We start from the raw sequence: 12,403 nt of genomic DNA, 5'->3' as shown, positions 1-12,403 counted from the left end.
TCTGCCATCCTCCATGTGGCCCTGAGCTGGTCACTTTAACCTCTCCCTGAACCTTTGCTTCTTCATCTGTAAAATGTGGATAATAACAATTAGCTAGCAGGTATGCTGTGAAGATAGACTGAGAAAATATAGATGTAAAGTTCTGGGTACAGACAGAGGAAAGTATTAAGTGCTCAAGAAGTAAAACTCTTCCCCAACATGTACATCCCAACCTACCATAGAGTCTGTAGCGACAGCTCTGAGCTGCTGTGAACTAACTTGTGAGTGAACTACCTCAAATACTGCAATCTGAGCTGGGCTTTTGTGGAAGTTTTATCAGGGCTGTGGGGCAACCTGAAGAAGCAAGAATCAGGCAGGTGAACCGAACCAGGATCCAGAATCAAGCTGGATCATAGGAGGAGGAGGGAACATGACACCAACAGTTATGAGGCTCCTCTCCAGGCCCAGCAAAGAGCTAAAGATCGAAAAACAAGCCCCAGAAAGAATTTTCCAGGTAAACAGCCCTTTTGAAATGATCTGTTCTGAAAGCTCTTCTGGCCACTGGACTTCTTAGAAGTAGGTCTCAATTATAATTCAAAAGGAAAAATAACTTGAGAAATGGATTGTGTTTAAAGAAAACTGAAAAGAAAATCACAATGAAGGCTTATTCAGGTGAAAGGAAAACAAAGTCAACAGGTCGGTTCACTCAGACAAAAAGGGCTGGGGTACAGGCAGAAACTCCCTTTAAGAAGGGTCCTCCTAAGGTTAAATAAAGCACCACCTCCAAATACACTAGCTTGTGTTCTCTAAGTATCTGATACCTCAAGTAATAGAACCACTATCTCTACTTTTTCACAGGTAAGAAGAGAGAGTTTCCAATTTTTTTTAATTAAGAAAATTAAAATCCCTGAGATTTTAAGCTTTCGCTATGACTGAAAAGAATTGTAATTAGGAGATCTGACTATACACAAGCAAAGGTGAAAGTCACAAATTCAATAAAAGGAGGGACAATAATAAAAAAATTTACTTTCTTAATCTTAGTAAGGACAAGCACTTAATAATGCCCTCCAAATTAAGGCTACTAATCCAGTATCAGTGAATGGTCAATAAATGCTGACTACTAGTACTATTATTAGTGGGACATACATTTGGAGCTGCTTTTCCAGTCACATCAAGTCCTCACTGGTAGGGATAAGCCAGCGTGCAACCCTGACAGAGGACAGACCCCATCACGTGGAGGCAGAGGCACAGCCTCGGTCTTGCAAGAATTACACACCATCCAACTCGACAGTGTGAACTCCTTGGCACTGTGAAGCTCAAGTGTTTTAAGATACATTTTCCTTTCTCAGTAAAGTCAAACATATTTCTTCTCTTGTTTTTGTTTTCATTTTTCATCTTAACTCATGACAATGCTCTTTAAAGAATCTGAGAGCCCAACATGACAGTGCTGTGGAGTGAGTAAGATGGAGCTGGATGCTGTCATTGCCTAATAGAGGCCAAGATCCCTCTGAAGTAGAACCCTTACTGTCCCAACAACTGTCAAAAATAAACAAATAAGTGGCTCCATGTGCTGCTTTTATCAATTTTATATTGACACTACAGGTGTAGCATTTGTACATCTGGCTGGTCAAGGGGGGGAATCTGAGCCAAAGCAGAAGGACCCTGACCCAGTCCTCCCACCCCCACTCCAAACACATAAAACCAATGGATAAAATAAAACAAAAGAAATACTTTCATATATAGTTGAGCTCCAAACCAAGAAAAGAAAATATACAGATGGCAGAACAGGAACTCAAAATCGGACCTGTGAGTGGGAGCTCTGAATGCAATAGCTCAGGAGTCAATAATGAGACAGACCTATGCTTAGTATACTTAACGAAAGACAATTCAACTGACTCTTCAATGTTTATGTAAAAAGTGTGACACCATGAAACATATTCAGAGTAACATATGAGACTGAATAAGTCACAACTCACCTTGACACACCTAGATTCTTATCTAGAGCCACCCCATAAACCTGGTGGGAAAATACCATTTTTAGTGGGTTTTCCATAATTAAAATCTAAAGAAATTTGGTCTCTAAAGTCTCTAGAGTATCTTTTTAAGGCTTTGTTACCTATAGGGCCATGTATGGCCAGCAGGAAACTTAAAAAATTAAAAGCCATCTGAACTAATCCAGACTCTGGAAGATTAGAATCCTTGATTTGCAAGTGACCAGAAGAACCAGCACAAACTGGAGGACTCTGAGTAGAAATAGCACTCAATTAAAATACACAAATACAAACAACACCACTTCATTACAAACCAGTTCAACTGCTCTACATAGTAAAGTAAAACTGTCAAAGTCTAAATGTCTCAGAGCACATTTTAGAAAGGTTATTACTGAAGCACAAATAAGCTTAAAAGTACGAGTTCACAATGATTATTCACAAGAAACTCATTGGACACGTCTGAAGACTACTAGGAAACCAACTTGATCTGAAAACTGGTAAATAAGGGAAAAGAATCAAGCATTTAATCCATCTTTCCTACACAAACTCTACCTCAGGGTAACCAAGTAGTTAATAACATGAGGTTTGTCTATAAAGTTTCTCTCCAAAAAGTATTCCAGTTAATAAATGAAGAAGGTAAAATAGAAATGAAAAATCACCATTTTGCAAACTCTAAATCAAGGCTTTAGACCGTGATCGTCAATGGCTGCCGACATCACAAAAAAGAAGACTAAACAGAAGGACGTATACAACATCCCCTAGAAAGAAATCCTGCCAGAAAATCTGAACCTGAATCAGACCAAGCCTAGATCTGATTTCCAGCCCACAGGAAATACAGGGGACAGATGAACATGTTGAATGATACTTCAGAGATGCAATCAGCGAAACCCAGACTCTGGGAAATGGGGCAAATGACCTTTTTTTCTTCAACAAATAAACTGGAATGAAAAAATGACAGAGATGAAAGCCACAGATTTAAAGAGACTTATGAGACATACCAACCAAATGCAAGGTATGAACCTTGTTTGAACACAGATTTGAACAAACCAACTATAAAATATAAAATAAAATATTTTGGGGAATTCCCTGGTGGTCCAGTGGTTAGGACTCCACACTCTCTGAGGGCCTGGGTTCAATCCCTGGTCAGGGAACTAAGATCCCACAAGCCAAGTGGCCAAAATAAATTTTAAAATAAATAATACAATATTTTAGGCCATATGGAAAATTTGAACCCTGACTGACTAAACACTTGATGGTTTTAAGGAACTGCCATTTTCAGGTGTGATAGTGGTATTTTTAATATTTTTTAACGAGTCCTTATCTTTTAGAGATACACACTTAAATGATATATAGGTTTTCTTCAAAATAACTGAGTTGGGGGGGGATGATGATAAAAAGAAACAAAATTTGCCATAAGCTGATAATTGTTTTATGGTTACTTAAGGTATGTGAGGATTCATTATTTTATTCTCTCGACTGCTATATGTTTGAAATTTCCCACAATAAAAGCTAGAACAACAAAAGGCAAAAACAAAATGGATTCTGTCTCATTCTGCTCGAAGCATATTGCTCTACGCATTTGTATTATTAATGGCCCTCTTCTAAACATTTTGCCTCTGAAGAAGGACCCAAGAGGCCCCAACCTGACTAATAAAAATCCTGTGCCTGCACAAAGGTACCTTTCTAAATATAAGTAGCATTTAGCAGCCACAGATCAGTACATTACTTTCCAATCAGAAGGACCCAGGAGATGTAAGGGGCCTTAGAATTATTGTGAGTCCTCAAATTCAACTGCACATATGTGATTTTTGCAATGGTTAAATACTCAAATTACATCTACTATCCTACTGAGTATATAAAATGTCATAAGCACGAGCACGCACAAACTCATCTACAAGGATGTACATCACAGTGTTGTTCCAACAGCAGAAAACTAAAATCAAACTCATGTCTAATGGTAGGGAAGGGGTTAAATAAATTACAGTTCATACACACTATGGAATACCACTTACCCATTTAAAATGAGGTTGAGGGCAAAAGAAAATGATGGGGAAAATGTTCACAATATAGCAAGGAGAAATTTGAGACAAAGTACATACAGAACATTGTCTGTTTTGAAGAAAAAGTTTGCATAGAAAAAAGACCAAAGTATATACACCAAAATTGCAACAGTTGGGGCTTCCCTGGTGGCGCAGTGGTTGAGAGTCTGCCTGCCGGTGCAGGGGACACGGGTTCGTGCCCCGGTCCAGGAGGATCCCACATGCCGCAGAGCGGCTGGGCCCGTGAGCCATGGCCGCTGGGCCTGCGCATCCGGAGCCTGTGCTCTGCAACGGGAGAATTCTCGACCACAACAGTGAGAGGCCCGCGTCCCGAAAAAAAAAAAAAAAAAGCAACAGTTAATTTCTTTAGGTGGTAGAACTATAGATGATTTTATTTTCTTTGTGCTTTTATGTGTCTAGCAATTCTTCTATAATAAAGGCAGAAGTCCATAATCCCTTGTCTACAATTCAGGAATCCAAAAAGTTATGAAAATAAATTTTCGAAAGTTAGCGGCAGACTTGGTTAGGTGCAAAACTGATATGGAGCTGCTTCATATTTATCCCATTTAGTGTGAATATTAACAGGTTTCACTCCAAAATGTAATGTTTCAGAGTGCTGCCCCAGATCCCAGTAGGAGCTCAGTATCACCCTCCAGCACCCCCAAAATTCTGGATTCTAAACCCCAAGATTTCAGACAACAGATTGTGAACCCTTATCAGTTTGTAACTTTGCCACCGTTACCATTTTTAGGCTTTTAAAAATGGGACTCATATTTGAAAATGTTGGGAGCCTCTGCTATCAATTACTATAAATTTTTAAATGGGAACATTAAAAACAAAAAACACATGTCCTTAACAAACAGGATTATCATTCCAGATTCATCAAAGGTGGCGAGCACTGGGCTCCCATCATATAACTGTAGTAGCCCAGGTTCACCAAGCCCTTGGCATGTGCCAGGCATTATGTGTCTTACACATCTTAACTCATGGGATGCTGCCTCAGGAGGTAGGTACTATCCTAGGCCCATTATATATATGAAGACACAGATGCTCAGAGAGGTTACATAACTTGCCTAAGTCACAAGGCAGAGATGGATCAGAGCCTGACCCTTAGCAGCCATGCTAAACTCTCACCAGTTAAGTAAGCCAGAGGGCTGTTCTGCTTCTTGGATCATCTCCACTGTTTTTAATAGTGGTAAGCACATCACAATTAAAGCAGAGACAACTGACGTTTTAAAAACTCTTTTTTGATTTGTAAACTAAACAAACTTGATCTACAAATTACTGAGAAAGGATAAATATGAAGCCATACGATAAAATTTCTAGTATTACTACCATTAACTCTAACCACACCAAAGTTATTTGAAAATGTTCTATGAATGTAACAATATAATTTTCTATACCACAAAAAATCTCCCAGTAATCTTTTGGAAATCGGTGTGGGTAACATTTTCTGAGGGCTCTCCAGAAGAGACCCAGTTCCTGCCCACAGGAGAGCCTGACATTTCCAAGAACAAACTCTCCACTCTCTACTTTTGGGGCTTCCTTGGTGTCTCTGGGCTATAAAACCCAGTAATTTACTTTCCCTACTGAAGACTAGGGCAGAAATAGCCTCGACTTCCTTTTGCAAAACAAAATTCATAGCTGTTTGAGGTGAACAAACCAAGGAGGGTGAGGGGTAGGGGGAAGAACCTTCAAAGGGATTTTTCTGGCCAAAGATGCAACTTTCACTGGGACCAGAACCTCCCGGGACAACTGAACAGGTTGAAGCTGACTAGATACAAACCAAATTCTTCACAGGATTGTTTCACTGTTTCCTGTCTCTAATTTTTGTAACTAAGACACTCAAAACTGAACTTCAGGGACTTCCCTGGTGGTCCAGTGGGTAAGACTCCGTGCTCCCAATGCAGGGGGCCCAGGTTCAATCCCTGGTCAGGGAACTAGATCCTACATGCATGCCGCAACTAAGAGTTTGCAATGCTGCAACTAAAAAAGATCCCTCATGCCACAACGAAGATCCTGCATGCCGCAACTAAGACCCGGTGCTGCCAAAATATAACTAAACAAATATATATATAAAATAGATTCTCTTTTTAAAATTTTTTTTCAAAACTGAACTTCAATCAGAGAATTAAGGGAGATCGCTGACTTAACAAACTTACGTTAAATTATCTTTTACTACCAGTAGATGCCTTACCCAGTTTAACATTAGCCATGCTCTAGACGTTTAGATATAAAGTAACCATGCTGCAGTCATTCCCAGGCATGCCACCTTTTTTGTTTTGTTTTGTTTTGATTTTTTAACAGGGGGACCACATTCTGCTTTTGAGAAAGCAAAAATGTACAGCAATTCCAAATGAAAGGAAAAGGGTTGCCATCCCAATAAAATTATACTTAAAGAAGTATTTTAAGAAGTTCTTTAAATACCATTTTTAATGAATTAAGAAGGTTTAGTGGAAGATCCAGAAAACTGCTATCCTAGTAAATAGTTGTGTTTTTTTGTTGTTGTTTTGCTTTTGCATTCTCTTAGAAGAGCAGGAACTTAGATCACACAAATCCATGAGTTCCTGCTTCTAAGGCCTCCCATTCCACGTCCTTACATGGTCAGTGTTACACTCCTCAGGATGTTAAAATCATCTTGCTCAAAATAGGCACATTCAAAAGAAATCTAGCCCAGTAGGAGGGCAAAAGTAAAAGGGTCAGCATGAGAAAAAGCTGTCGTGTCACTATAATTTCCAAGCTACACATCCATTCTTGGGGGCCATTTCAATAGAATGGTTAGGGTAATCACTCTTTTTTTTTAAAGTATGAATTCCTTAAATAAACATCAGGAATCCTCTTTTTTTTTTTTTTTTTGCGGTACACGGGCCTCTCACTGTTGTGGCCTCTCCCGTTGTGGAGCACAGGCTCAGCGGCCATGGCTCACGGGCCTAGCGGCTCCGCGGCATGTGGAATCTTCCTGGACTGGGGCACGAACCCGTGTCCCCTGCATCGGCAGGCGGACTCTCAAGCACTGCGCCACCAGGGAAGCCCAGGAATCCTCCTTCTTTAAAACAATGAATAACTTTGTCATATCTTCTGAATTTGGAGAGAACCCGTTATTGTCCCTCAAATGGGATCCAATTTTCAAAACTTTCCATTCTTCGGGCTTCCCTGGTGGCGCAGTGGTTGAGAATCTGCCTGCCAATGCAGGGGACACGGGTTCGAGCCCTGGTCTGAGAAGATCCCACATGCCGCGGAGCAACTGGGCCCGTGAGCCACAATTACTGAACCTGCGCGTCTGGAGCCTGTGCTCCGCAACAAGAGAGGCCGCAATAATGAGAGGCCCATGCACCGCGATTAAGAGTGGCCCCCGCTTGCCACAACTAGAGAAAGCCCTCGCACAGAAACGAAGACCCAACACAGCCATAAATAAATTATTTTTTTTTAAAAAACAACTTTCCATTCTTCATTCCTTATTTCAGAACCTTTTCATATCTTTGGGAAATTCATGACTGTCTTTGGATAATCTCCCCACCACCCACAGTAGAGTAAAAATCTAGTTTATAGTCAAATTTATTGCTACTGTCTATAAATTTTCAGATTTCTCCAGCAAGCCTCCTTGGCTTCTTTTCTTATTCACTCTTCTCATGCTTAAGAAATCAGGTATATAGGGCTTCCCTGGTGGTGCAGTGGTTGGGAGTCCGCCTGCCGATGCAGGGGACACGGATTCGTGCCCCGGTCCGGGAGGATCCCACATGCCGTGGAGCAGCTGGGCCCATGAGCCATGGCCGCTGAGCCTGCGCGTCCGGAGCCTGGGCTCCGCAACGGGAGAGGCCACAACAGTGAGAGGCCCGCGTACCGCAAAAAAAAAAAAAAAAAAAAAGAAATCAGGTATAGAACTTCCCTAGACTATGACACAATCTATTCCTCAATTACAACCTTTGGTCTGTTTTTCTGTGCTTCTGAACCTCAGGAGTGCATTTCACTTTACATCATTCACATTGACACATATCAGTATTTAGCTCATAATCCACTTCATAGTTTTAAGCTAATGAATTGTTTTCTTTTAACTTTTCCTTTCCTCAGAACTTTCTTCCCTTAGTTGTTAGAACACTTTTAATCCAAATCTTACTGTATTCTCAAACAGAAGTTGCTTTCCTGAAAATCAGTAGTTTCACTATAGCCATAAACATATTAAACTCTCCATCACATGAAAATGTGAGTGCCCTACTATGTGCCCAGGGCTGAAAAATACTGTGTTTAAAAAAAAAAAAAAAGTTTAATACAGAGCCTGTCTCAAGCTACAGAATAAAGGCAACCATTCAACAATTAGAAAATGAGACAGTATTATATAAAGTAAAATCCATGCTATTCAGAACCTCTGTAGGATTAGGCATTTTAGATAATTATGCTTTCTAGATAATCTACTGCTTGTCCTTTGAAATAACAAATATTATATTTGAATCATTTTAGACAGAAAACTATAATTTTTTGTACTTTCATTAACAAGCTATACTGAACGTAGTTTAATCTTTATTTGATTGGCTAAGAGTCACAATAAACAGATACTACAGCACTAAGCTATAGTGCAGTGATGTTTGGGGCCTAACAAGGTGTGTAGGGCTATATTCATCTATGTTAATAGTCTCAAATTACTGGCGGTGGGAAAAATTATGCTAGCCTTTTATTGCTTTTTCTCTTATTTTGCCAATCTGTCATACAGACATATCATACTACTATAAACACTACAAGGGAACAGACCTTGTATTGGGAGAGGACTAATTTTGACAGACTACCTACTATGTGCCAGGCCTGAGATAAATTTTGCAGTGCATCTAACAATTGGCCTAGCACAAAGCAGAGGATGGGTAAACATTTGGTGGGTGAATGGCATTAGTGTGCCTGCCTGAGCAGGGCCTCTCCCTTATTTACTATTTCTAATCTGCCGTGGCTTGGAAAACAGATACCCAAGAGTAAAAGAACAGCACTTAAGACATGTCTGGCATGGCACTTTGCACGTGGCAGCTACAGCATGGCAAAACTGTACGTGCTCAACGGAACTGGGGAAGCCTAACAGTGAGCGCTTACAATGTGCCAGAAACTGTGGTGAGCTTCTTCCACACATTATGTAAGACAATACCTATAAAACAGATAATATTCCCCCCATTTCACATATGTAGAAATTGAGGCTCAGAGTGGTTGAGTAATTCACAGAAAGTCAAGCAGCTTGTCAGTGGTAGCAGCGAAATGTGAATCCAGGCAGTCTGACTCCAGAACAAGTGGATACTATACTGCTTCTGAATAAGTATACAGTAAATAAGTGAAGGTCAGAAGGACATGAAGTTCATAACCACTTTTTTTCCTAGTAGAAGTCTTCTTTGCTGACTTTCTGATCCTCAGCAGGTATGTTCTCAATTGGTGAGGGTTACTATATGTAAAGCAATAAACTGTGAAATCTAGGCAAGCAAAGTATGAGTTGATGTGCTACTGTTCACTACAGATAATGGGTTCCAAAGTAGAAGCCTGAGAGATCTGTGTGTATTAGGGTCATCAGGGAGGGCTTTAAGAGGTTAAGACCTAAGCCCAAGCAGTATAAGAGAAAAGGGGTGGGTGAGACAGGAGGCATTTTGTAGCTTAAGAATAAGCACAAAGCCTTTGTAGAATGGGGGTGGGGGGTGGGTTGGGTCATAAACATATGAGTAGACAAACATACTTGTGATCCAGAACATTTATATCCACTGCAGCTGTAAGCTCCTATTCCTGCCTGCTTGACTTGGTCACTCCAAACAGCTGGACAAATGTAGGCTGCAATTGACAATACTAGTGGGGTAGGATATGGCAGCTAATGCAGGGGCCAAATCTGAAGCTACGATTCCACAGCTCTCATTAAATAACCCAGGGTCCTTGAGGTGGGGTGTGTGAGCACAGGAGACCTACCCTCTACTATTTCCAAACCTAAAAAGGGAGGATATGCTGACCTAGGGATTATCTAAATGCATGGTTTCATTTTCTCAGAAATCTTTCACTAGGTTTAATCAGAGTCACCTCTAATTAATGACATACCTAGTGTAACTAGTGCCTGCAGATCCTCCCTGCCCCTAGGAGTCACAGGGATGAGAGACCGGGGCAGCTCTGAGGCCGTATACCATCTCGACAACAGATACAGGAGCAAGTCAGAAGGAGTCAGCTCTCTTACACAAGGGAGTGGAGACAACATCCATCCTTTATGACAGAGACTGGACATATTAACATGAGGCCCAAAGTAAAAAAAAAAAAGAAAATCAACAAAGATTTTCTAGTCTTGCTTAACTACAAGGTAGTTAAGGGGGCGCGGGGGCGGGTAAGGTATCTCTGGCAAACAGACAAATGCTGTAGCATTCAGCTCATTAGAGACAGGCACCTCCAAACCCGTATGGTCTTTCTCTCATCTCTCAGACATCAGAAGTGCAGGAATATCAAAGTAATCCAGGTAAGATTCAAAACCCAATTTATGCATTCGAAGTACATTTATTGAACACCTGTGTCAGGCACTGATATAGGAACTGGGAATATAAACATAAAGACTAAGTCACTCTGAAAGATGGAAGTATAGCCATCCATTATTATTATTTCTTTTTATCACACCCAACCTCTTAAGGCTCCAGACAGAAAGTTCTTCTAGTGACCCACTGGCACCAAATAAGTCTCCTTTCCCACCTCAGTGCCCCGATCATGGTGTGCCCACTTGGAACGCTCTCATAGTACTTCACCTACCCAAATCCTCACATCCTGCAAATTCAGCTGAAGTCCCCCTCCTCCTGGAAGCCCTGATCTCCATCTCATCCCACAGTGATGTCTCATTTCTCTGAACTACTAACAGTGAGTACCACCATCAGTTTACGTAGAAATGTATCATTTCCTAATTGATACTTTTATTTATTCAACAAATCCTGAGTACTAACTATGTGACAGCATTGTTCTAGGGGCTGGAAATTGCCGCAAATGGTACTGGTTTTTGCCTCCCCAAAAGAACCCCCTGGGAGAGTTCTCTTAGACTGCTTTTTAATATCTTCCTGTATAGACCTGGGTTTGCACTCAGTGCTTAACACCTAACAATTTATTAGAGCCTTGGGCTTTTTTGGTCCAAGCTCACTCAAATTGAAGTTACATAAACTAATGGGGAACAAAAGCGAATGAAGCCATTTCTAAATGAACTTCCACTTCTTAAAAACCTCAAAAGAACAAGGAAGGAAAAGAAAACCGGCTATGAAAGTGCTGCTGAAACAACACATTTTACTCACACTGACAAAGCACCTACAATCCCCCCTCCAAGCCACATAAAAACGACCTTTTTCTCTCAATCCCTACAGCTCCAGATTCAAGTGTTTATTTTAACAACAGACCTTGGAAAAGTTTAAAGCACCCCTCAGCTTCCTAAACAAGTCTTTCTAAAGCTTTATTTTTTGATGAATAAACCCCCTGATGAACCCTGCATATGCCACTTAACAGACTAATCCAATGAGATTCACTATAAGGAACCAGAATGGAAGCTTCAAGCACAAGAGGGGCTCAAAGAAGAACACTTTGAGCGTGATAAAGCCAGAGGCAATTTTAATATAAACAACAAAAGCCACGTCCTGCAGAGCCTGGTGGAAGGTTCCAAGTTCCCAAAAGAAGGGAATCAAGAGAATTTCCTCCAAGGGAACCGCGAGATTCTGCAAGGCGTGGGAGTTTCTGCAGGAGATGAGGGAGATTTAAAATATACCTATTTTCTGCTCTAAAGTGGCTTGTGAGATACAACAGCTGGCACCCAACAGCGGGCGAGGGTGAAACCCGGCTGTGCCATGCGGCGGAGGCTGCCACCTGGGCACTCCCACCATTCTTCGCTGCCGGGTTAGGCGAGACGAGGAGAGCCTGACGCCGCGCGGACCCGCACCGGCGACCCTCGCCCCTTGGGCCGCCTGCCCTCGCCCCAGGGCACCCCGCAAACCCACCCCACCAGGGCCTCCGGAGCCCCGATCTCTCTGGGGACCCAGGAGACGGGAAAGGAAGGGGGGTCTCCAGGCAGCTGCCCAGCCCCGTAGCGTTACCCACCTGAGCAGGCTGGAGAGGGGATGGCTCGAGGAGCCGAGACCACCACCGCCGCCGCCGCCGCCGCCGCCGCCTCCCCCTGAGCCCCCGCTGCCGCCGCCCCCGAAGCCTGAGGAGAGCCGCTTCCCGGACAGCAGCTTCTCCACGGCCGGGAGGTGTCCGGTGCGGGCCGCCTCCAGCAGCTCCTGCTCCTTCCCCATCCCCAGGGCCGCCGCCCCCTGGACCCCCTTTCCGGGGCCGCCGCCAAGCCTGTTCTGGCTCGCAAACTTTCGGTCTCCGGGCAACGCGCCCCCCAAACCGGCCGGGACACCACCCCCCTCCCCCCGCCTTTTCCCCCAGGTG

The 12,403-nt window shown here is 42.4% G+C and overlaps 1 protein-coding gene across 8 annotated transcripts in view; it reads right to left on the bottom strand.

The window, feature by feature from the left end:
• ANKS1A (ankyrin repeat and sterile alpha motif domain containing 1A) overlaps positions 1 to 12,328 on the bottom strand; it is a 186,088-nt gene extending 173,760 nt beyond the window's left edge. For all 8 annotated transcript variants that reach the window (XM_024766225.1, XM_024766226.1, XM_024766227.1 and 5 more), the window contains exon 1: positions 12,065 to 12,328. In XM_024766225.1, the coding sequence (XP_024621993.1) occupies positions 12,065 to 12,261 (197 nt within the window). In that variant the 5' untranslated portion in view covers positions 12,262 to 12,328. The remainder of the gene's footprint in view (positions 1 to 12,064) is intronic.
• Positions 12,329 to 12,403: the final 75 nt, after the last annotated feature.

The sequence above is a fragment of the Neophocaena asiaeorientalis genome, unplaced genomic scaffold (assembly GCF_003031525.2).
Source record: "Neophocaena asiaeorientalis asiaeorientalis breed wild unplaced genomic scaffold, Neophocaena_asiaeorientalis_V1.1 scaffold46, whole genome shotgun sequence".
Lineage (NCBI taxonomy): Eukaryota > Metazoa > Chordata > Mammalia > Artiodactyla > Phocoenidae > Neophocaena > Neophocaena asiaeorientalis.
This window is presented reverse-complemented; position numbering and strand designations above follow the sequence as displayed.